Source organism: Dermacentor albipictus, chromosome 1, assembly GCF_038994185.2.
Source record: "Dermacentor albipictus isolate Rhodes 1998 colony chromosome 1, USDA_Dalb.pri_finalv2, whole genome shotgun sequence".
Taxonomy (NCBI): domain Eukaryota; kingdom Metazoa; phylum Arthropoda; class Arachnida; order Ixodida; family Ixodidae; genus Dermacentor; species Dermacentor albipictus.
The window spans coordinates 485,627,465-485,650,887 of NC_091821.1; the positions used below are offsets into that span (position 1 = coordinate 485,627,465).

The 23,423-nt window shown below is 46.4% G+C and overlaps 2 protein-coding genes and 1 long non-coding RNA gene across 4 annotated transcripts in view; 2 read left to right on the forward strand and 1 right to left on the reverse strand.

Moving 5' to 3' along the window:
• The window catches only part of LOC135911992 (uncharacterized), a 69,472-nt gene extending 68,509 nt beyond the window's left edge, over positions 1-963 (forward strand). For both annotated transcript variants that reach the window (XR_010567534.1, XM_070532551.1), the window contains exon 6: positions 705-963. Coding sequence is in view for 1 of the 2 variants with exons in the window: in XM_070532551.1 (XP_070388652.1) it covers positions 705-791 (87 nt within the window). In the remaining variant the exon portion in view is untranslated. The remainder of the gene's footprint in view (positions 1-704) is intronic.
• Positions 964-8,405: 7,442 nt separating this feature from the next.
• On the forward strand, positions 8,406-18,507 carry LOC135912005 (uncharacterized). The gene is made up of 3 exons (XR_010567536.1): positions 8,406-8,536; positions 17,282-17,392; positions 18,162-18,507. It is a non-coding gene; the product is annotated as an uncharacterized lncRNA (long non-coding RNA).
• LOC135911999 (cuticle protein 10.9-like) lies at positions 16,028-22,434 on the reverse strand. Its single transcript, XM_065444380.2, has 3 exons — positions 22,275-22,434; positions 20,123-20,257; positions 16,028-16,445 (listed from the first exon to the last, which is right to left on the reverse strand). Exons 1-3 carry the CDS (start codon positions 22,284-22,286, stop codon positions 16,086-16,088), a joined length of 507 nt encoding a protein of 168 aa, XP_065300452.1. The 5' UTR covers positions 22,287-22,434; the 3' UTR covers positions 16,028-16,085.
• Between the last annotated feature and the right edge of the window lie 989 nt (positions 22,435-23,423).

The following is a 23,423-nucleotide window of genomic DNA, read 5'->3' on the forward strand; positions in this document are numbered from 1 at the left end:
GAAAGGACGTGCAATATGAAACCGACCAAAGTTTGCCGGTTTCCGTTCTAATAATAATGATGTGCGCCACAACTTAGCCTGTAACTTTTAACGGCACAAGGCATATACGCGATTTTTGGTGGTCGGTAGAGGCATGTTTGAGGTTGCATAAAAATACAAAGTAACAAACGCAATTTTTTCAATCGCATTTCCAGGCGGCCCTCATACCTTACTTTAAGCTTTAAGTTCATCCGATCGTAGTCAAAGCAGTTTCCTTGATTTATTCCACACTTTATCTCTTTTAATGTCCAGCATATTGCCGATTAACATTGCTCGAATGCTTTTCTTTTCTTGTTCTTGTTTGCGAAATGGCCACTGTAGCTTTTTCTCATTGCTATTTAAGTGGCGGAGTCCTTAGCGCAACACTTGTTAGAACTGATTCCTGTTCTTTTAAAGGTATGTACACACGCTCTTAAGAAGCATCATTTACCGGAGTAGCTAATATTCAGAATGCACACAAACGTTAACGCAGTGGTACCCATAAGACTGAACCTTAAGTAGTCAGTCCTGTTGGAAACTGAACGACACTACTATAGGCTGCTCAGATATGGCGGGATAACGCAGCGAGCACTTTGAAGTTCAATAAGCTGGAAATACGTTTTGATGTTTCATAATGCAAATTTTTAATCAGTGTTCATCTCTCGTCATGTTGCTCTTTTTCGCAGAAATGCCTCCTCAGAAACAACCTCATTCCTGATACCGTTGACGTGGCCTTACAGTGCGTCCGCTGGCTGCGAACGGCCATATTTTGATATTCCTACCTATGAAATATTCCTTAATCGCCTGTGGAAGCGGCGTTAGTCTTGCAGACACAGCGTACCTGCGAAATTGCAATTAGAGCTGAAGCAGTGCTTAGAGTCTTATCCCCGCAGTATTAGCCTCAACGTTTGTTCCTTTAAAGGCGAATAAAGAATGGACCACGCAGTCAGTGTCTCCTTTCTTTTGTACCAATAAGATTGCCAATAAATACCAAGTACTACCTCAGCCAAGCCTCCCAAATTAAAGAAATTATCCACATTCGTCAAAAAATCATTAGATTCCTCGACACAGCGACATTCCTGGGACACGCTAATTCATAGGCGAGGTTTGCAGCATCAAAGCAAGGAAGAAGTCGGAGATGACAGTGCGAAGGTCAACCACCAAGAAAAATTAGAGCGCAGTCGAAGACTAAATTTCAATTAAAATAAGTTACGAAACACGATGCCCGATCACTGAGATCCACCTACCTCTACGTGGTCACACGAAGCAAATTACAAGCGCGAAGCTCTACAATTTGATTGCTAGGCAAGATTTATTCGACCAAATACCTCGACCCTCAATTACATCCACTGCCCACTCCAGCAACTATGGCGCATATATTCTGGGTATGCCCAATTCATGGATCAAGCCCAGCCACTTTTATAAGGCAATCCCAACTTGCAGTAACTGACCTCGAACAAGACATGATGGAAACTGCCCGCTTGGTACTCGAAAATCCTCCTATCACTTCAAGTCTCAGCGTTTGGTGCAATAAATTGCGCACAACGGCCATCCCCTGCTTGGCCATAACGGACCCTGCAAGGAAGCCCGTTATAAGTAAAACACCTTTCTTGGCACTCTGCTGAAGACAATAAGCTAAAGAACGCTATATATACCGAAAGATTCATTCATTCATTCATTCATTCATTCATTCATTCATTCATTCATTCATTCATTCATTCATTCATTACCGGGTTAACAACACCGAATGCCCTTTCCTGTGGTGAGAAAATAGGTGCAATCAATGGGGAACCATAACATCATAGCATCCACCATTACAGAGCCGGGAAGTTCAAACCAGTCACGGATGGCTAACGACGTAAATTCAATGCAAGCAGAATGAAATACCTTTGCTTTGTCGCGCCCCATCGTTCCTTCTAAATATTGCATAAGCAGCTGCCATGCAGAATCATTGGGCAAATCCCACAATTATCAGCTTTTGACAAAAGTACACAAAGCTCATGCCTGGCATCTACAAATTTCAACAGCGTATTTGTTTAACAAAACGTTCCTCACATGCCACAATGCAAATACAATAATCATGCTACCTTTCACGCTAATTGCTTACATGTATATTTAAAATGTCAAGTATTGGAAAACTGCCAGAGAAGAAGTTTGAATGGTACCACAGAAAACTGGGTACCCCGTAGGGCCTGCCGCGGTCGGGTTCACTCCCGAGGTGATGCACCCCAAACACTATACGGCCACCGGGTTTGGGAGCGCCTGTACCCACTTTTTTTTTGCGGCAGGTGCCATCGGTGGGTGTCGAACTGTCCACTTACAACCGAAATATCTAAGTAACAAATACTGCCCCTAGAGCTGGCTTGTTATAGCCTTATTTTCCAACAACTTCTTTCTGCTTTTCGTCACCCCGTGTCTACTACTGCTGCAGCAGTGAGAATATATCCGTACGAGTATGTAGTATATATTATCAAATATTTCATTGTGTCTACTACTGCTTCATTAGTGAGCATATCTCGGCGCGGGCATGTAGTATATATTAGCAGATATTTCATTTGATGCGAAGAACAGACGTGTATTAAAATATGGGCCAATAATTACATGAGGAAAGTGAGTGAAAGCCGCGTCCCTATTTGGAAGCGAATGCCGTTGCTCCTACTGTATACGGGCTCTGTTAACTTCAACCATAGGAACTTTATGAAAAGCAACTTCGGGCGCTGCATAGCCCATCTTCTGCTTCTCGGATTAAAAGGGCGCGGTAATATATCTTGCAAAAGATGCCCATAGGAAAATAATAGTGTAGAAGACAACCCAACTGACTTCCTCTCCATGATATTTCGAATATGAAATATTCCGATACAATTACAAATTTCGAGCGTCCGTACATTTGACTTAGCATTCCTAGCATTTCACTCGCGCAGCTACCCTATGGTGGCTGTTACAGCATGATTATAATGTGTTCTTGTAGAAGCGAGGTGAAGGCTGCAGAGGACTACTGTAAAATGATTGTGTCCGTAACTCCTTGCCCGCTGGGATCCCTTGACCGATGAATACCACCAGCCTTGGATGACGGGTTTTATGTAATATTCACACCGCAAGAACCAGATGCCGCACTTGCTACTTCTAGATGTTCACCAGCAGCTGGACCAGATGGCATTACATACACCGCGCTCAGTTCTCTTGGAGAAGAAGCGCGTAAGGTCCTTACCTCTCTATACTTAAGGCATCGTGTCCCTCACGCAACATGGCCGACAATTTTTTAAATTTTATTTATGATACCCTCAGGGCCAAAGGCATTACAGAGGGGAGTGGTGTTAATATACAAGCAAAACGTACAAGAAAAATACAGTATTCGCTCATTATACAATGTTAGCTATATCATTGGAAAAATTACGTAAAATATTAGCACAATAACATGAAAAAACAACATTACAAATACCTTGTTTATACATTGTTAGCTAGAAGATTTCGGAAGTGATGGTTATCAGTGATAGATACGGCATCAGAAGGAAGGTGATTCCAATCGCGACTAGTCCTGGGCAAAAAGGAGTGAAAGAAATGCTTAGTGTTGCAAATGTCAATACCAACTTTGTGGCTGTGATCGATGCGATGGGATCGGTAATGAGGCCTAGAGATAAATTGGTCGCGCAAAACAGGATGATAGTACAACTTATGAAAAAGAGTTAGTCTGGAAATTTGGCGGCGCGCAGACAGGGATGGGAGAGCAAGATTAGACTTCATGGCAGTAATACTAGCAGTTCTATTGTAGTTGCACAAAATAAACCTGACGGAGTCATTTTGAACAAGTTCTAGTGCCGTTACAAGCTTGTCCTGACTCGGATCCCATATCGAGCATGCGTATTCCAGCTTTGAACGTATTAGTGTTTTATACAGCAATAGTTTAAGTGACGATGGCACTCTAAGAAAGTTACGACGTAGGGTAACCTAACATGCGGTTTGCGTTGCTAACTATATGTTCAATAGGAATGTTCCAGGTTAAGTTAGTGGTAATGTGAATGCCAAGGTATTTGTACGAGATGACTGATTCTAATTGAACATGGTTAAGGTAAAAAGGAGATATGGAGGTCTTAGTGCGGGAAATGTGCATTGTTTTACATTTGCTAGTGTTAAGTTCCATGAGCCACGTTTTGGACCAAGTAGCAACCGCATCTAGATCGGACTGTAAGTGGGTAGTGTCATTAACAGTTCTTATTTCGCGAAAGATAACACAGTCGTCAGCAAATAAAAGAACGTTAGATTTTAAGAGAGGCGCCAAGTCATTGATATAGATAAGAAACAAAAGCGGTCCAAGAACCGATCCCTGCGGAACGCCTGAAGAAACGTGACTAAAAGCAGAGCAGCACTGATTCGCGACAACAAACTGTGAACGATTTGTAAGAAAAAATTCAATCCATTTTAACAAACCAGTGTCTAAATTTAGTTGATTTAGTTTATGAAGCAGTAATCTATGTGAGACCTTGTCAAACGCTTTTGAAAAATCTAAGAATAAGCAAACGGCATGAGATGATCGATCTAAGATTTGGTGTAACGCGTGAGTAAAGCACATAAGTTGCGTTTCACATAAATATGTTTTGCGAAAGCCGTGTTGAGCCGCGCTAAAAAATGAGTTTGATTCCAGAAAGTTAACCAAGTTAGTGTAGATTACTTGTTCTAGTATTTTACAACAGTTACTGGTGAGAGAAATAGGGCGATAATTACAAGGAAAGTTTTTATTTCCTGATTTGAAGATTGGAATCACCTTTCCTATTTTCCATTTTTCGGGGAGCGTACCCGTGTCCAAGGATTGTTGGAATATTTTTGTTAATATAATAGAGCAGTAGGTACTGGTGTTTTTCAAAAATTTGGTGTTAATACCGTCGGAGCCGGGAGAGCACGAGTTTTTTAACCCGTAGATTAAAAACCAGTCGCATCGTGTCGCCTTTTAAACGTTTCAAATCATCATCATCATAATAATAATAATAATAATAATAATAATCATCAGCCTGGTTACGTCCACTGCAGGGCAAAGGCCTCTTCCATATTTCTCCAACAACCCCGGTCATGTACTAATTGTGGCCATGCCGTCCCTGCAAACTTCTTAATGTCATCCGCCCACCTAACTTTCTGTCGTCCCCTGCTACGCTTCCCTTCCCTTGGAATCCAGTCCGTAACCCTAAATGACCATCGGTTATCTTCCCTCCTCATTACATGTCCTGCCCATGCCCATTTCTTTTTCTTGATTTCAACTAAGATGTCATTAACTCGCGTTTGTTCCCTGACCCAATCTGCTCTTTTCTTATCCCTTAACGTTACACCTATCATGTCACCTATCACCTATTATGTTATATCGTTATACAGACCCATTGCCATAGCAAACTTTGTGAGCAAGATAATGGGAAGAGTTGTGTTTACGAGAGTAGAATGATTTCTTGAGAAGTGCCATCTCTACCCAGACGCGATTACGGGCTTTCGCAAAGGAAGACACACGAATGACATCGTGATCGATTTGGTTTACAGTGCCGAGCAGGAAAAGAAGTGTGGGGGTGCTTGCCAGGAGCACAGGTTTTGGAATCTAAAAGGTGCACACGATATATACGTCATGCCATTCTCAACGTATTTGAGGATCTAGGCATCCATGGCAGGATGTTTCACTGGATGATAATGTATCTACAGGCTCTGCCATCTCGGTGACGACGGATGGGGGAGCACTCGCCATCATGTCCGCTGCGGCTCTCCCCAAGTCCCACGCTTTTCAATATAACGCTTATAGGATTTGCTGATATCGTACCAGAAATGAAACACTTTTAGTTACACGTACGTAGAGGCTTTGCGTACGTAGAGCTTCTACGTGTGAGCAGTGCGCATGCGTGGAACGTAGCGGGCGCGCGCGCGTCTCACGGACGTACGTGAGATTCAATAGACAGTTTTAGTTACACGTACGTGGAGGCTTCACGTACGCAAACATGAAAAGCCTACGTACCTTACGTGCACGCCATCTGAAACGCTTTTAGCTACACGTAAGCGACGCACGCCAAGAAAGACCCCGTAGCCCCATCTATGGGGAAATGTGAACACGGCGGTAGCCAATTAAATCCTGTCGCCGTGTTTCGATACGAGCCGTCTGCGCGCGCGCGGACCGCTATCGCTTGTTCATGATCTTCCGGAACTCCCGAGCGAAGCTGTCTACGTGCCCAAGGAACGCACGCAAAGAATTGAATCTCACGTACGTCCGTGAGACGCGCGCGTGGCCGCTACGTTGTACGCATGCGCACTGCTCACAGGTAGACGCTCTACGTATGCAAAGGCTCTACGTACGTGTAACTAAAACTGTCTAATTCTTTGCGTGCGTTTCATGCGTACGTAGACAGCTTCACGCGTGAGTTCCGCATGATCACGAACAAGCGATAGCGGGCCACGCGCGCGCAGACGGCTCGCATCGAAGCACGGCGACAGGATTGAATTGGCTACCGCCGTGTTCACATTTCGCGATAGATGGAGCTACGGCGTCCTTCTTGGCGTGCGTCGCGTACGTGTAGCTAAAAGCGTTTCAGATAGCGTGCACGTAAGGTACAGCGATGAGCACAGTTAGGGTGAACACGCGAGTGCGTGGCCGACGACACTGTTGGCGCCGCGTCACGACAATCACTGGAAGCACTGCACATGCGCAGTACACGTGTAGCGAGGCTGTCTTTCTACCGCGCGCATCACGTCACTGGAGCAGCCCGTCCATCGTCTGCTAGCGGAACTTTTGCCTTATGAGCTGATACGTTCGGCATTCAAAGTGCTTCAAGAAAACAAATCTGAAAAAAAAACGCACATAGCTATGTGGGGCGTGACTAATATCTTCAGAGTTGTTCCGCATGCAAATGCAGCATATAAAACACCGAGCATCTACCGCAGACGTTCAGTCTGTCATCACATGCTATTATGGCCAGAGTTCCGGATCATCAACGACGCTCTATCATTGACCTTTCACTAAAAGGTTATTCCCAGCGATACATCGGCTCTTTAGTAGGTAGGCCTCTCAAGACTGTGAACCGAATAATTCAGGCATATAAGAACGAAGGTCGCATTCGGGATGCGCCACGTGCACCTAGTCCTAGGGCTACCACAGATGACGAAGATGCATGCATAATTGCAGCTGTTGTCGAGAATCCTTTTTTGCCTGCCGCAGCAGTTCGCGAGGAGTTGGATTTAGACGTTTCGGACACTACTGTTCGACGTCGCCTGCGTAGTTGAGGCCTTCGCAGTTACGTCGCAGCACAGGAAGCCGCTACTTACGGCTGCCAACAGGGAAGCACGACGGCAGTTCGCTGAGCAACACGTGTCGTGGACAACCGAAGACTGGGGACGTGTCATCTTTTCGGACGAGTCCGCGTTTTCGACGCGACAAGACCAAAGAGTGCTTGTGTGGAGACAGCCACGAACACGGTAACGTAAACTTTTTCGTTAAAGAGTGGGTTTCTCACTTTATTTAACAACGCCATGCAGGAACGATCCAGACAACGTGCAAAGCGTCTCTACCAGCGGGAGAGCAAGTGTGAGCGTGTGGGGTGCGGTTTCGCAATATGGTTTAGGACCATTACACCGCATACGTGGGCACTTATCGTCTCAGCAATACTGCAGTATTTTGAACGATGTGCTGTTGCCATATGCGAGCAGTTTATTCCCCGACGGCAACTATCTTTTCCAGCAAGACCGGTCGCCGATCCACACGGCCAGGGTTGTGAAGGACTTCCAGGCAGAGCAGCACATACCCGTACTGGAATGGCCATCGAAAGGGGCGGACCTTATTATTATTGAAAACGTGTGGGGCCGCCTGAAAGCTGCCTTGGCAAGAAAGCCCCTTCATTCGGCGACTTCAGACCAGTTGTGGGCCGCAGTCAGCCACGAGTGGGAAAGCCTAAAGGCCAATCACGAATATGTGCAGGCAATTAATGACTCGCTACCGTCCAGGACAGCGGCAGTCGTTGCTGTCAGTGGTGACGTGACTCGGTTCTAGAAATTCTAATATTTTATTTCCCTGTACTACGTCTGTTCCACTTACACTGCGAGCTTGCAGTTTAGTTCAATAAACAGTTGAAACACAAAGTGTCTTATGCTGATTTATTCATTGACGCACCACATTTTCTACCAGATGGGCCAGCAAGTACTGAAAGTGTCAGCTCAGCAGACAAAAATGCGGCTAGCAGACGACGAACGAGCGTATCCAGTGACGTGGTGCGCGCGGTGGAAATATTCTTTCGCAGAGCGCATACTGCGTATGTGCAATGCTTCCAGCGATTGCCGTGACGCGGCGCTAACAGTGCCGTCGGCCACGCGCTCGCGTGTTCACCCTAACTGTGCTCATCGCTGTACGTAAGATTTTCACATTTGCGTACGTGAAGCATCTACGTACGTCTGACTAAAACTGTCTATTGTCAGAATAAGTCTATACGTTGACGTTATCTGCATATGGGCTTTAGGTGTTTCACGATCAAACTTCCTGCAAGACTGCAACTCGCAACTAGTCATTGCGGTGAGTATTCTTGCAATTAGCAGTAATGACTGCCACTAGCAGCATCTGTCATTTCTAATTGAGCTTACGAAGTCTACTATTGGCAACTGCGAAGTGTGCCGCGCTTGCGCTTACACGCAAAGCGATGCACCAATATCGCATCACAATAGATGGCACATGAATACCATAAGAATTGCATCGCAGTTTATTAGGTGTCATCGTTGACTGAAACTTGTCCTCATCTAAACATGTGACAGGCCTAATGTCTAAGATAGACAGCTTCGTACACATTCCTAGATGCGTTGTAAGAATGAAGTGGGGACCGTCAGAGTGATCATTGCTCAAATTGTATGAGGCACTTTTTGTAAGCTAGCTACGATACATCTTAGTCATCATTAGAAATATTCGCCTTTCCTGCCTACATATGTTAGAGAGCTTACAAGCGCAAGCACCGCGAATAGGTCTAGGTCTGCCATGCTGCTTCTTAAAGGGACGCTAAAGGTTACTGTGAAGTCAAGTTAAAGTGATAAAGCAATGCTCTAGAACGTCTAAGGCGTCAATATAATCGCGAACATAGCTTTAGTAACTGATATATTGAGGTAAATGCATGGCAGGATTTGAGACCTCCCAGCGACATTCCTGTAGTAGCCCGATGACGAAGGCACTCCTCATCATAATTTATGTCACTAGTACTCAACTACTCGCATTAAAAAGCTAATTTTATTAGGTTATAAGACTGAACAAAATCCTACTTGTGTATTTCTGTTCGATTATAAAAAAAAATAACATTTTGAGGTTACCCTTGAGTAGTATGGGTGGTGGAAAGGTTTCGTTTTCGCTCGACTCTGCGCCGCGCGCACTTTGGAGTTTCAGTTGTTTCGTTATCGCGTCGTGCTGCGCTGGATCTGCTGGCTCTCGAAACTTGCATTAGGAGCAAGCAGCGGGAATGCCACAACCATGTGATGTCGTGGGATGGGCGAACGGTCCGCGAACTTGGCCAAGGGCAGTTGTAGCGGCGAATGCAACGTTACTTATCACTGTGCGCCAATGAGTGAACCTCTCCGTTCGAAGTGGTTAAGTGCCGTGCCTCTGCCACATCGCGTTTGCAAACAGCCGCAAAATAGCATAGTGGACTCGCTCCACTTTCATGCAGAGGATTACGTGTTCAACGCCGACGTAATGAAGTCGTGTAGAGTGCCTTTCAAAGCAATGCTTTCCCGTAGCGCTGTTCCATCGGTCTTGTCTGCATTCTCTGAGGCGCACAAACTGCAGGACGAAAACGGGGTGGTGAGTGCGGCATTTTGTTTTCACGAAGGAAAAGCTACAAATGTGCGAAAATATACAGCCATGACATACAGTTGCCGTCGTAGTATTACGCAACGACGCCGGCAGCGCGAGCCCTCAGCAGCAGGCCATGTTCGTCGGTGCTTAAATGGCTGAAGTCGAGCCATGCATCGCGAGCCAATGTGTCGTTGTCAGGGTCGTTCATTGGAACGAGCGTCAAAGTTGGGGTTATAAAATAAAGAACCAGCTTATCGTCGCGCGCTTTCCCTTCGCTAGCCACCATAGTACCGCTTTCGCACTGCTGTCGGCTCTGTCTTGGCTCTCTTTCTGGCCACGCGTTCGCGTTTTTCGCAGAAAAGCTGCAGCGCCGTCTGCAGGGGGTCGTTTTACTCACCAATGGCATAAGGTCACTATGATATCGTGACGTCACCACTCCTCGATCGGAGGGCGGGCGATTTGAACTGCGCTAGAGGTACGCGAACGCTTCAGAACGCATTTTCTCTTAAGATAAGTCTCTTCTTCGCACGAGACAAGCGGTTCGAGGTTTCTGGGATGGTATTTCAACAGTCAACGTTGACATAATATTAACCTTTAGTGTCGCTTTAACCAAAGGCATAATTCATGAAGAACGCGTCTGATCCACATATGTTCACCACTCCTGCGAAACTCTAAGAGTGTATTTTCGACTGTTGGCCCTCCTCGAACGTCAGATGCTTTCGATGATTGACATATAACGTTCAGAGAGTACTTTTTGCGATCCATTACACCGTGAGAGCGCCATTACATCAGGCTATGCACCGGCCATAGTAGCGAGCATGCCAGCATGGACTTTGTCAAGACCTGTGGCGTACTTTTTTATCCCGGAAGTTTCTAAAACCATCACGTGTATCCTCATGTGGCCGTAAAGAATATGCCCTATCCCGTATTTTTTTTCAGATTATGTCGCCTCTATGCATATAAAAATTATATATATATATATGTATGTATTGTAAGCAATATTAACGTATTCATCGTTTTCATTTCTACATGGCCATGATCATCTTCTCTGTTCTTCTACTTCTTCGCGCGTGAGCTGGGGCGTTGCCTTTTTTGGAATAAACGAAGTGATCTGTGTTCCCGGCTCCGTAAAGTAAATACGCCTTATCTTGGACCTATTTTGCGTGGTGCTAATAATGCATTCATTCACCCCGATGGATAGTGTACTGCTCGTGTTCTCATCGACGGCATACGCCACCACATCGAGTTTATTATCCTTCCTACGTGTATCCATGAACTTATACTGGGTTGGGACTTCCTACATTCTGCTTCAGCCGTCATTTCATGTATAGAGGAAGTTGTCCACATCACGGATACAGAGCTTGAACCTGTTCGGACTCTTCACTTTCATGTCACGAAGACGTTGTTTTCTTGTCACGAAGACGTTGTAGCTGTAACATCCAGTCAGATCGCCGGCGGAGACGCCCTAGTCGCCCCTTCTTCCCGCTGCACTTCTCGCGGAATTCTCATTGCCACCTGTCTCGTCCGGTTTTCACGCGGCCGCGCCCTTCTGTCTGCTTGCAACACGACCCCAGATCCTGTGATGCTGCCTAAAGGGATGACTGTGGCAACCCTCGCCGACGCTCAACCTATCATTATAGTCACGCTTTGCCCTTCTTCATCGCCAGCACCAACCTCAGGTTTGGATGATTCTTTCCCTCCTCCAGCCTTTCTTGGTTCTGACCTAACAGCCGCGCAGTCCGAAGCCATAATGGTGGTCTTGGCAAAACATAAAGCCTGTTTCGATAGCTGTTCCCCTGTGTTGAGCCAAACTCCTGCGGCTACATGCCGCATCGAAACCGATGCTTCCGCTATAATACGACGACGCCCCTATCGTGTATCGCCATCCGAATGAAAGGTCATTGAACAACAGGTTGCTGACATGCTTGCGCGGAAGATAATACGACCTTCATCTAGCCCATGGGCTTCTGCCGTGGTCCTGGTAAAGAAAAAAGATGGCTCCGTTCGCTTTTGCGTCGATTATCGAGCGCTCAATAGGATCACACGCGAGGACGTATATCCAATACCTCGATTTGACGACGCTTTGGATACACTACAAGGGACGGAGTATTTCTCCAGCCTGATCTTCGATCAGGATATTGGCAAATTCCGATGAACGAGACTGACAAAAAAAAGACCGCATTCACTACACCGGATGGCCTTTATGAATTTAACGTGATGCCTTTTGGCCTTTGTAATGCTCCTGCCACATTTGAGCGCATGATAGACAACGTAATTAGTGGTCTAAAATGGAAGACATGCCTCTGTTATCTGAACGATATTGTCATCTTTTCGTCTGACTTCAGCCAACATCTTTATCGATTAGACGAAGTTCTCAAGTGCCTTGCGAATGCTGGTCTCCAGATCAATACAAAAAATGCGAATTTGCAAGCAAGACGCTAAAGTATTGGGTCACGTCGTCTCAAAAGATGGCATCCAGCCTGACCCCGAAAAGATTAGTGCCGTTCTCCAGTATCCTCGCCCCCAGCAACAGAAAGATCTACGTAGTTTCTTCGGCTTGGCGTCATATTTTCGTAGATTTATACGCAACTTCGCAGCAATAGCAGCTCCTCTACACAAGCTACTGGTTACCGGTGCCTTTTTCACGTGGACTAGCGACTGCGAGTCGGCTTTCCAAGCTTAAACGGGATTTTATTTCCGCACAAGTGCTTCGCCACTTCGATAATCGAGCCCCCACCACACTCCTTACTGACGCAAGCGCACAAGGTATTGGCGCAGTACTTCTGCAATGTAATACAGGATCTAGTGAGCAAGTCGTAGCATATGCCAGCCGAACACTTTCTCCAGCTGAGCGGAACTACACCATTACTGAGCAAGAGTGCCTGGCTGTCGTTTGGTCGATTCAGAAATTTCGCACATACCTTTACGGCCACCACTTCACCATCGTCACCGACCATCACGCTCTATGTTGGCTGTCATCAATGAAAAACATGTCAGGACGCTTAGGACGCTGGATACTCCGCTTGCAGGAATATGACTTCACGATAACGTACAAGTCTGGAAAAAGTCGTCATGATGCAGACGCATTGTCTCGCTGCCCACTCTCGCTCTCTCCCGGTAACGCGCCGTCGTCTTCCCCACCAAGTCACTCCCATGCTACGCCTGCCTCACACCAGCTCTCGATAACGCCCCTGGAGAAGTTACGCTTTCATCACGCTCTGATTTGGTCTCGCTTCAGCGGGCCGACTCCTACTGTCGAGCTCTCATGGATCGCCTTAGTGGGTTCGCCGAGCGACCCAACAGCCGCTTAAGACGCCAACTTCGACAATTCCGCCTTCAAGGTGGCGTGCTACACCGCTACGTTTACCACCCAACAGGTCACCCGTTCGGTCCCAGTTCTACCTTGCTGCCTTCGCTTGCGGGTATTAGAGGCACTTCACGACGACGTATCGGCTGGCCACTTAGGCTTCCACAAGATTTACGACCGCATAAAGACCCGCTCTTTCTGGCCTGGCCTATCCACAACGGTGGCCCAATACATTGCCTCTTGTGCGTCATGTCAGCACCGCAAATGCTCGACATCCCCTCCTGCCGGTTTACTACAACCTCTCCCTAGCTCGGACGCACCTTTTGAATTTGTTGGCATTGATTTATATGGTCCCTTGCCGTTGATACCCCCCGGTCACCGTTGGATTGTCACTTCGGTTGACCATTTAACAAGATATGCCGAGACTGCCCCTCTGCGATCCGGCACCGCTTCTGAGGTCGCCGACTTTTTCTTGCGCGCCATCGTCTTGCGCCACGGGGCTCCTTGCGTTCTTCTCAGTGACCGTGGCAACGCGTTCATTTCACTAGTTCTCGAGGAAGTTCTTCGGGCCACTAACACCGTCCACAAATCTACTTGCACTTATCATCCGCAAACCAATGGCCTTACTGGGCGCTTCCACCGTACGCTGTCTGACATGATTTCCATGTATATCCGTCCTGACCACACTGACTGGGATAAAATTCTTCCTTTTGTGACATTCGCATATAATACTGCTATACAACGGACTACCGGGTACAGCCCTTTCTTCCTTGTGTATGGACGATCTCCTTCCACCATATTCGACAGAGAACTCTTTTTCGCACCTTCTTCGCCTAACGCGTCGCTTGCAGAAGATTGTCCTGCCCGAGTTCCACATTGCCGTCAAATCGCCCGGCAAAGCACAGAAGCTACCCAAGCTGAGCGCAAGCGTTACTGCGACAACAAACGCCATGACCTGCGTTTTCACCCTGGAGACTAAGTCCTGCTTTGGACTCCAGCCCGCACCCCAGGCCTCTGTGAGAAGTTCCTTCCACGCTACATTGGCCCATACACCGTTGTGCAGCCAACATCTGCAGTGAACTATCTCGTCCGCCCTGTACACTCCGTCACTTACCGGCGCCGCCGGAAGGCCGAAATTGTTCATGTCTGGCGGATGAAGCCCTTCACTCTCCGTTTAGATAATCTCCAATCTGCGGCCAGGCTGGCCGCTTCCATGACGGGGGGCAGTTAGTGTAAGCACTATTAACGTACTTCGTCGTATTCATTTGTATATAGCCACCATCATCTTCCCTGTTCTTCTACTTCTTCGCGTGTGAGCTGGGGCGTTGCCTTTTTCGGAATAAACAGCGCTGGACAAGTTGATCGGTCTCGGTATTATAACATATATATATATATATATATATATATATATATATATATATATATATATATATATATATATATATATATATATACTGACGGATCAGTGTCCCTCAATAATTCAAAAGCGGTATTCGTAATAGTGAAATTTACCATCAATGAGCGCTTCCGTCTTCACCGCCAAACTACATTGATGGCCCCGGACAATGTAGCCATCCGTGAAGTAGTCTGCTGTTATCGATGTTATCACCTCAAGTATGGACTATAACATGTGAAACCAAATCAGCGCTCCAGGTGGTACAGTACGTCCTTAAACGACAACCCTGCTTCTGCTTTCTGCTTGCTCAAAATGTGATAGAAATACACAATTTCACCCTCATAAGTGGCCATCGTATAGTGTTTCAGTCGATTCCTGAGCAGTTCAACTATTGTTGTTATGAGCTCCCTGACAAGGTGCAAAGGAAGGCCTCCAATAATGCAACGCAAGTGTCCATGTCGTCTTCTCGACCAGATACTAAAGCACCATTGAAGGAAAACACTAGAATATACTAGGTGCTACCGACTCATTGTCACCAACGCTTTCACGGTATCAACCCTCACATGCAAGTGAAAATGCCGCCCACGATCAAAATAAGTTCTTCAAGCTTGCTCTAGAGCTTGCGAATAGGTGCCGTGCTTACTCGCCAATATGTGCACCTCATTGACCACGCAGATAGTCCGGACTTCAAGGCGGAAGAGCCACCGGAGATTACAGAACACGTCTCGTGCATCTGGCCGCGTTATGTATAACTCATTGGTACAACAATTGTTCAAGTCTTCCTGTTAACCTCAGTCTGAAAAGGTTCTATTGGGACTTTGGCGGGATTATGTCGGCGCGATGGTCTGAAGGTTCTCGTCAAATGCTTGTAAGAGAGTGGTCTATGCTTGAGGCTTTGAAGAGACATTGCTGCTAAGTTTACGCAGCAGAATATGCATCCTCAACACCACTGCCTCTACTGCATTCTGCCTTCACCAATGCTAAGTAGCAGCTCAGAACACTGAGGCCAACCTTTAAAATTTTATCACAATAAATTTTTCTTTCTAACTCTCTGGCAGTTCTTAAGATGATTATTTGCTTCTCACTATTTGAACATTTTGATCTCTACTTCACAAAGAAAATATACTTATTGATAGCTCTAATTATATTAATGCTATTGCAGAATATTATCAGCGTAATTATATAGCGTAGACTACAGGGGTAAGGCGTCTTCCTGTCACCTCCAACTGCTTCAGCCGGCACCTTTTTTGACAAATTATAATTCTCGTTATGCCACCTCACACTCGGCTGCCCTCGACTTGGTTTCCTATTTCATTTGCAGCTATTCAGTTGGATTGTTATACCAAATATTATGACCGCTATGCAATAGATAATTATAAGTAAAGCAAATGTCGATGCGCCTAAAGATGCACTTCGCAATGTCAGTTTAGGTATATTACAAATTCGAGAAATCTATGAAGAAAACAATCAACTCACACAAAAAGTCCCACTTGAAAGCACAAATAATTTATTGATTTCTAAACAATGTTCATAGGCTTTAACTGCTTTCAGCAGTACCCATTCTCTATTACATTAAAGCATTCTCATTAGCCGGCCCATGGACCTTGGCGGCCGTAGCCGAAACCGTAAGTTGAAGCACTTGTATAGGGAGCCGACAGGCGGGAAGAACCACCGATCACACGGTATTGCGGACCAGCAGGAAGCGGCCTCCCACTGTAGACTGCGTCAGCGGTGGCTCCGGGCTCGGTACCGGGCTCGTTGGTGTCGATCTTGGCCCGAAATCCGCCGGCGTCGGCGATATACTTCACCTGGCGGTAGATACCGTTCGCGTCCGAGTAGCCGTAGGCGCCCGTCTTCGTATTCGATGCGTCACCTTGCTCCTTGTGGAAGGACTTTGTACCGTACTCATCAGCGTTGTCGTAGCCGAAGCTGTACGGCTGTGGTGGCTGCATCGCAAACAAGTATATTGAGCGTGGTACATGCGTGCTGAAAGGCGGCCCAGGAATACTATTTGTGTTAAAGTAAATTGAGAGTTTCAGTCCAATGTTAACCGAACAGCCTACTAGATCTCATATATAGGCGCCATACACTGGCGAAAATTTCATGTGTCGCACGTTTGTGCTGCATAACAATACTTCCACAAAATGTACAGATTGCTTTGGCGTTCTGCGTGCATGGATAGAAAGTTTACCATGATGTTCACTCCCCAACACAGCAAATCCCAACTTAGTTTATCGTGCGCATTCTATAACGTTCCTGCACTTGAGTGCAGGAACTCTACCTCGATTTCAGGAAGTTGATGGCAGAGTCTCCTTCAGTCGATGGGCGGCGCTGTATTCAACTTGGTCGAGGTGAAGGAGAGCCTCGAGCCGAAGGTCCTTTGAGAATAGGAGGTACAATGGGGGGGGGGGGGGTTACCTAGCAGCACCTGATGCAGCTTTGCTGCGGTATCGAAATTTCATACGGGAACCTGTGAACTCATTATTCTCAAAAGAGATGCATTCAGGAGTATACGCATGACACACTGGCACTCTACAGTAGCTTGAACTAACGGCATTTCCTATTGTTGATAGCCCTTGTGCACAGCCCATCAACAGTAGAAAAGTTGTCAAATAACTTCACTGACTAAGTGACAATTTTACTGCTTACAAGAAATTCACCGATGATTTGATATTCCCTAATGCGAAATTTGACGGCAGCTGTATACGTGTTTTGATTGCGTGATATATTGGTGGGCGCATACAATCTGTATTGTGAAAGAGGAGTCATCCTGGCGACCTAGGTGCAGCAGAACATAAGGGGGCCGTGGCACTGTTTGAGCCGGGAGACGTGGACGATTTCCAGGCCTCGACGACGTTGGTTTGGAGACGCTTCCATGGACTCAATGAAGTAGGTAAGCGCAGATGTTTGTTGCAGTAGCCGGTAGGGACCATGGTACTTTGTGAGCAGCTTAGTGGAGAGGCCCGGAGGAGTAGACGGGGCCTACAACTAGACTAGCCAGCTGGGAGCAAAGTATGTAGCTGTTGTAGATGTATCGTGGCGATGCTTTTGACGCCACTGGTCCTCGAATGTGAATGAATGAGCGAGCTGGCGGCATTCTTCGGCACATGCAGCCGCTCGGGAAACAGTTGTCGACTCCGAAGCAGGCCGCCGGTTGAGTAGAATTGTAGAAGGGCCAGGCGGGTAGAACGCTGCTTGCGCAGCTCGGCATACCACTGGCGGAGCTTAATTACGTCGGCAAGCGCATGTGAAATTTGGCGACGAGCATCTGTAATTCATGATCGTAGATATCTTTTATGACGTACTTTAACTTGTGTGCTTCATCCATAGATGTGTTGACGTTCTTGCAGAGCGAGAGCACGTCTTTAATGTAGCTTGTAAAATTGTAGTCCTTGCTTTGAGTTCAGCTACGCAACCGCTGCTCAGCGCAAAGCCACGGAATGGCGGAATGGCCGAATACCTTTGTCAAGCTGTCGTGAAGGTTGACTAGGTTGTAAGATCTGACTAATGATTTCTGAACCACAGAAATGCCACGTCCGTGACGTGAAAGATCACATTATCGATTTTGGCGTGGTCGTCACACTTATTATGGGCGCTTACACGGCGATATTAGGCGAGCCTATCCTCCACGTCGAGGTCGTCTCTTCCATTAAATATCGCAGGATCGCGTTGCCGGATGACGTCAGGGCAGATCGTGGTTGTGGATACGGCAGCAGAAGCCTGGGACGGTCCCGGATCAACCACTGCATCAGCTGGTGGTAGAGTACAGCTACGGAGGTCCAAGATGTTGAAGAAAAAGCCAGCACCACCACCAAATACAATGGGAGTAGTTGCCTCGCAGCACTTGATGTAGCTGTGCAGTAGTAAGCCTGAACATGTGAGTTGGAGCTATGGCGATTTGGGCGATCAAGCTCTCCACGCGTTTTTCTATACTTTCACCAACACCGTGCCCGCTGCCTTCAGTACAGAGTGTATATCCTATATTCCAATAATACAGTTGTTATTGTGGTACCGGCCGAACAAATGGTTGACTGAGTGACTTTCTCTACAAGTAGTATGAATGGGACACCTGTTGAAAGATAAAAAGAGATAAAGATTCGTAGCAAAGACGGCTGCTTCAATTTACAATGTAATTTCGATAACGATTTACATCAAGCTGAACTGTCGTCCTTCGCGGCAAAGGGAATACGTATCTTATTATATAGAGCACCTTGCGCAGTGTCTGATTGTTTTGAAAGCCACGGAACGGCTCGAAATAATCAATGTTTTAAGCTACAATAAGTAGCACATACGACGCCCGTTTGTGTGCGTAAGTGCATTTTTGTGTGCGTATGTGTGTTTTAATACCAGGTATGTTCAGGTGCTATGCCTAAGGTGTCCTACCTATCATGCACCTTCTTTAACACACCGTATATTATGAGCAAGTAAGACCAAGATACAACGTTTCCAGCGTTGCTGAGAAACTGCCAGTTATTTTTGGCCTCTGCGATTATATGAAGAAACGCCCGAGGACCCGTAAGCGCTTCTTATGTGTTGTGAATGCGAAAGCAACAATGACCAATTGAACGCCGCTGAGCGGTACTTCGGGTTATTACCTCCTCGCTGGCAAGCGAGCTCGTTGAGGCGCTTGGCGCGTTTTGATTTGGCCTTTGCGAGGCGCGCATGGAACGCAGGTGAGAGCTCACGCAGACAAGGAACGCGCGGATAACAGAGGCGCAGCCACTGGGAATTCATCTTGCCTTTCGCTGATCCAGACGACAGACACCGGCTTTCTCGCTCAGTCGGTAATTCGATGCTCTCGTATCAATCAAAGCAATTAGGTAACTTTTCAGTTGTTTTAATTTTCAGTATGGGGTTGTATATAGTCGCTGGAGAAGTAAAAATGAAGTGTTTGTAACAAAGTACACATGGCGTATTTAGGTTTCCTCGCAAACAGAGATAGTCCGCAAAATATGAATTAAACTCTGTTGTAGTGCGCCCATGCACACGGGATGGGAGAGCCATCAGACACCCTCACTGGGCCAGTAAGCTGTTCACCTGTTAGTTGGCCAAGCGGCGGCGATAACAGCGTCGCATTCTCTCCACAACGCGCTAACCGATCCCCTCCATTACAGAGTATTAACTTCACGCAAGTGCGATACCCTGAACGGCGAGCCTGAGATGAATATCTCGCTTTCCCAGTGAGACTGCTTGAGGACGCCGTCATTTTGAGCGCATGGGTGCAAATGGTATTTTTCTTATTTCACGGGCTTTCTCCACATACCTGAAAAAATAAACATGCTTTGCGTACCGTCTTGGAAGCTCCTCATTTTCGCCTGTCTCACACTTATCCACAACCTTTTAAACGACATCTTGACAATCAGAACAGCAAATAAATAATTAGTGGTTTGTCTAGGAATGAAAACATTACGGGAGGTTTCTCTGTAAGGCTCTCAAAAATATTCACTTGATATTATTCCCGTCGACTGATGCAAGATTCACTTGACATTATTCCCATCGAATGACAGCTGTCTTTTTTTTAACTTGGGACATTATAGAGAGGTTGTCATGTATAGATTACATTTGCACATTATTACAAAGACGGAAAGTATTGCGTGAAGAGCGCGAGAACATCGTTACTCACTCCGTACTGCTCCTGCCGGGCGAATGACTGTGTGGCGGCAGCGAATGATGGCCCAAACGCTCCACTGTTGAACCCGCCACCGAAGCCGAACTGACCGCCAGCCAGGGCCACAGGGACGAATGAGATCAAGAAAGCCTGCACACGTGACGTTACGAAATTATTTGCACTTGGGTTTATCATCGTTATCGCAGGTTCTTGTGCACCATCTCGTTCTCTGAAATATAACAGCATTTAGGTTAGTGGAAAATGTTTCAGCGAAATATAATTCCTTTACTGCGACGCAGAAAAATGATGTTAAAGTCGCTGAAACCTAAGTGCGTATACTCACAATGTTAAAATTAAAGCACGTAGGCTCCACAACATCTTAAAGAAACAGCTTTTGTGAGTGACAACAAATGTTTGCACATGCGAAAGAAATGGTATGCGCTCACTTCATGTCTTTTACACCACTTGATAAATGCGCCTGAAAAGCAATAATTGGAATAAATATTTTCGTGCGAAATTTGGTAAAAATATCGCAAGCATATATAACCGGCTTCGGCCCCCACAAGCACTCAATCCAGGCGTATTCTTTCATAATATACTGAGGACTTAACTCTCATATCCGCTTATATTGCTCAGCATAAATGTGCGCGGAAACGGCGAACACACGTGCGGGAAACAGTAATAGCGATCAAAAATAAGAAACTTGAAGAAGAACCAGTTGCCTCGGCGACTATAGTATGGCTTGAGTGGCACGGGAATTAAGTTTTTTAGCTTTCGTCTACTTCATATTCCTTTCTTTGTACACCTTGTGACGATGTCTCTTCGCCTATATAATTCGCATCATCTTTGCCGAGCTGAGGTTTCTCAACCATGCCTTTACCACCGCCTCTGATTTTTACACTAAGGGGGTTCGGTGACATGCGCTAAGGGGTCCGGTGAGATGCGACGGCGTGGTCGATGTCATTTGTAAATGCAACGCAACTTGTGTCGGTGCCTTGAATTTGCTTTCAAACGTAATGATCCATTATTACAAAATAATATTTACCCTAGAACGTATCTCATTCAAATAACAAGTAATTTATATGCCGCGTTTTCTTTCATTTATTCTTTTTTCTTATCCGCTAATTCGTTTTTTCGCCTTTGTCGTCGTTTGATAACGGCTCCATCCTGGAAGTCAGCTAAGAATATTTACAGCGGCAGCGGTGAACGATGGCAACTTGTCGTTGCACGGAAGCCTGCGTGGGTGCTGTCACTTCCATCACTTATGACTACCAGCCATGAGAGCAACGCAGCCACTGCTGCTTCATTCGAGCAGGGCCGTTAGCCAGCAAGAAAGAGAAGAAAGAGAAACACAGAAGCTTAGCTGTCTTTGATGTATCAGTTGTGAGATTGGCATACATCTGTGAATGAATATTTTGGTATTCTTCGGTATGCTCCGTTTTTGTGACACTGATTGGGGCCGCCAAAATTAAATCAGCTTTTGTAGCCAGGTGCTGGCGCTCGGGATCCTACACGATCTTACACCTTGGTTGTTAAAACACCTGATCGCAGAAATATTAGGTTGACTTAGGTTGACCATAGGCGTATTAGTATTAGCGGTGCCGATGATGAACAAACATTTGAGATTTCTTTAGCAACCATAGGAAGTTTATAGCTGCTGTGATTACGGGATTGAGCTTGGGTCGTTGAGGCAAGCTCACTCAACGGCGTAAATGCAATCAGATGGTTACCAACTTATGATACAACTCAACAATAACAAAACAGGCAAATACAGCGCATAGTGGCCCCACGAGTCAATATTGAGGCACTGTAGTGATCCTCCTGCCTAAGTGCTACAGCAATATCAACTAAATGCATCGCCACATCGGTGCTTCTCACAAACTATATTTCCGGTTACTTAGAACAATAATCCAAGGCTATGTTTCACCATATATACCGGGAATTTCGTAGCTACCACCAGAACCCACACCTAATACTTCGCTTGAAACAGGCATCACTGAAGCGGCTACCGACAGAACCTAGTATTGGGACTATTACTGTATGAGTGGTGAGCTGATGGTACATGCTCTGAATCCCTTCATTCTTTTTCGCACGAACACTACGAAGAACTGAATGATTACAGTTACTTCCAGGAATACACAATCGGCGTGAAATGTGGTACACCCACCTGAGCAAGCATAGCCGCAGTTGGACCTGCTGTGTGGCCGGCAGTAAACTTTTGCGACGACGAGTCTCCTCAAAGCGAAAGGCTGCCGCCGTGGAACTGACGCCGGGCGATGCTGGTGCTCCTATGGAAATCCTCGGGGTGTGTGGAGACTAGAACTGAGTGATGGCTTCGACTGCGCCGACTAGCGGTGGCCGGCAGCGTTTTATAATGTAACGCCTTTGCCTCAAGGAGGCCAGTGACGCGCGCGTCTGACCCAGCCTGACCTAGCGGCTTGACCAAGTGCCGGGGCTCGCATTGTTGCTGTCGGCGCGGCTCCTTCTGCTGCTGCTGCCACGGATGTCGACGTCGTAGCCGCACTTTCGACGCGGTCAATTTTCCGCGGTTTCTTCCTCGCCGCGTGAAATCGCAGCACGTAAACTACCAGCATTCCGGCGGACGCAACTGCGGACAGCTTCCCCATCTTTGTGTCGTTTTCACGCCAACTTTCACCACGAGGCACGACCTCGGTTTTTACTTCTGCCCCAGCGGCTGACTTATTTATCACGCTCCGTCTTATTCGCACGCAACTTCTGACCTTCTGTTTTGCTCGTACTCGTGTAATAGTTTTGCCGTCTCATGCGCGAGGAAACCGTTTCATTGACGAGAGTTTCAGCTCGGGTTAGTAGGTTAAACATCGTAACGACTTGAGAGGCTGCAGTGCACATGGTTATTACGCTAAGTTTTCATTTTCTTACACAAATTTAACGTTTTCTAGCTTACATTTACGGAAATTTCAGCGTTTTCCAATCGTTAGCCAGTGCCGGGCTTGCTGTCAAGGGCAGCCCTTTGTCAGTTATTTTTCTTTATAATAAATACTAAGTGCGCTACAGTTTACTGTGATTTGCGAAGTAAACGGTATCGCAATTATCCGCTTTAACGGAACTGTTCTACATTTTTACGACACACTGCTCAACGATGTCACCAACTATGCCTAAACGAGTGAACAGCAGCAATTTCAGCAAAGTATCACGATAACCATAGTCTTCCCCCGGGGATTACTGGTCAGTTCCACAAAAAGTGCAGTGGGAATAAAATCCGCCTATCATTCTTCTTTGTGTTGAAGAAAGAAACCAAAGGGAAGGTTGCTCTCACCACAACGCCATAGACATT

Bases quoted from the DNA above. Each gene is read 5' to 3' on its own strand.
- LOC135911999 (XM_065444380.2), bottom strand. The intron at 16,446-20,122 runs GTGAGTAACGAT...TTTGCGATGCAG, and splicing joins CCCGGCAGGAGCAGTACGGA to CCACCACAGCCGTACAGCTT.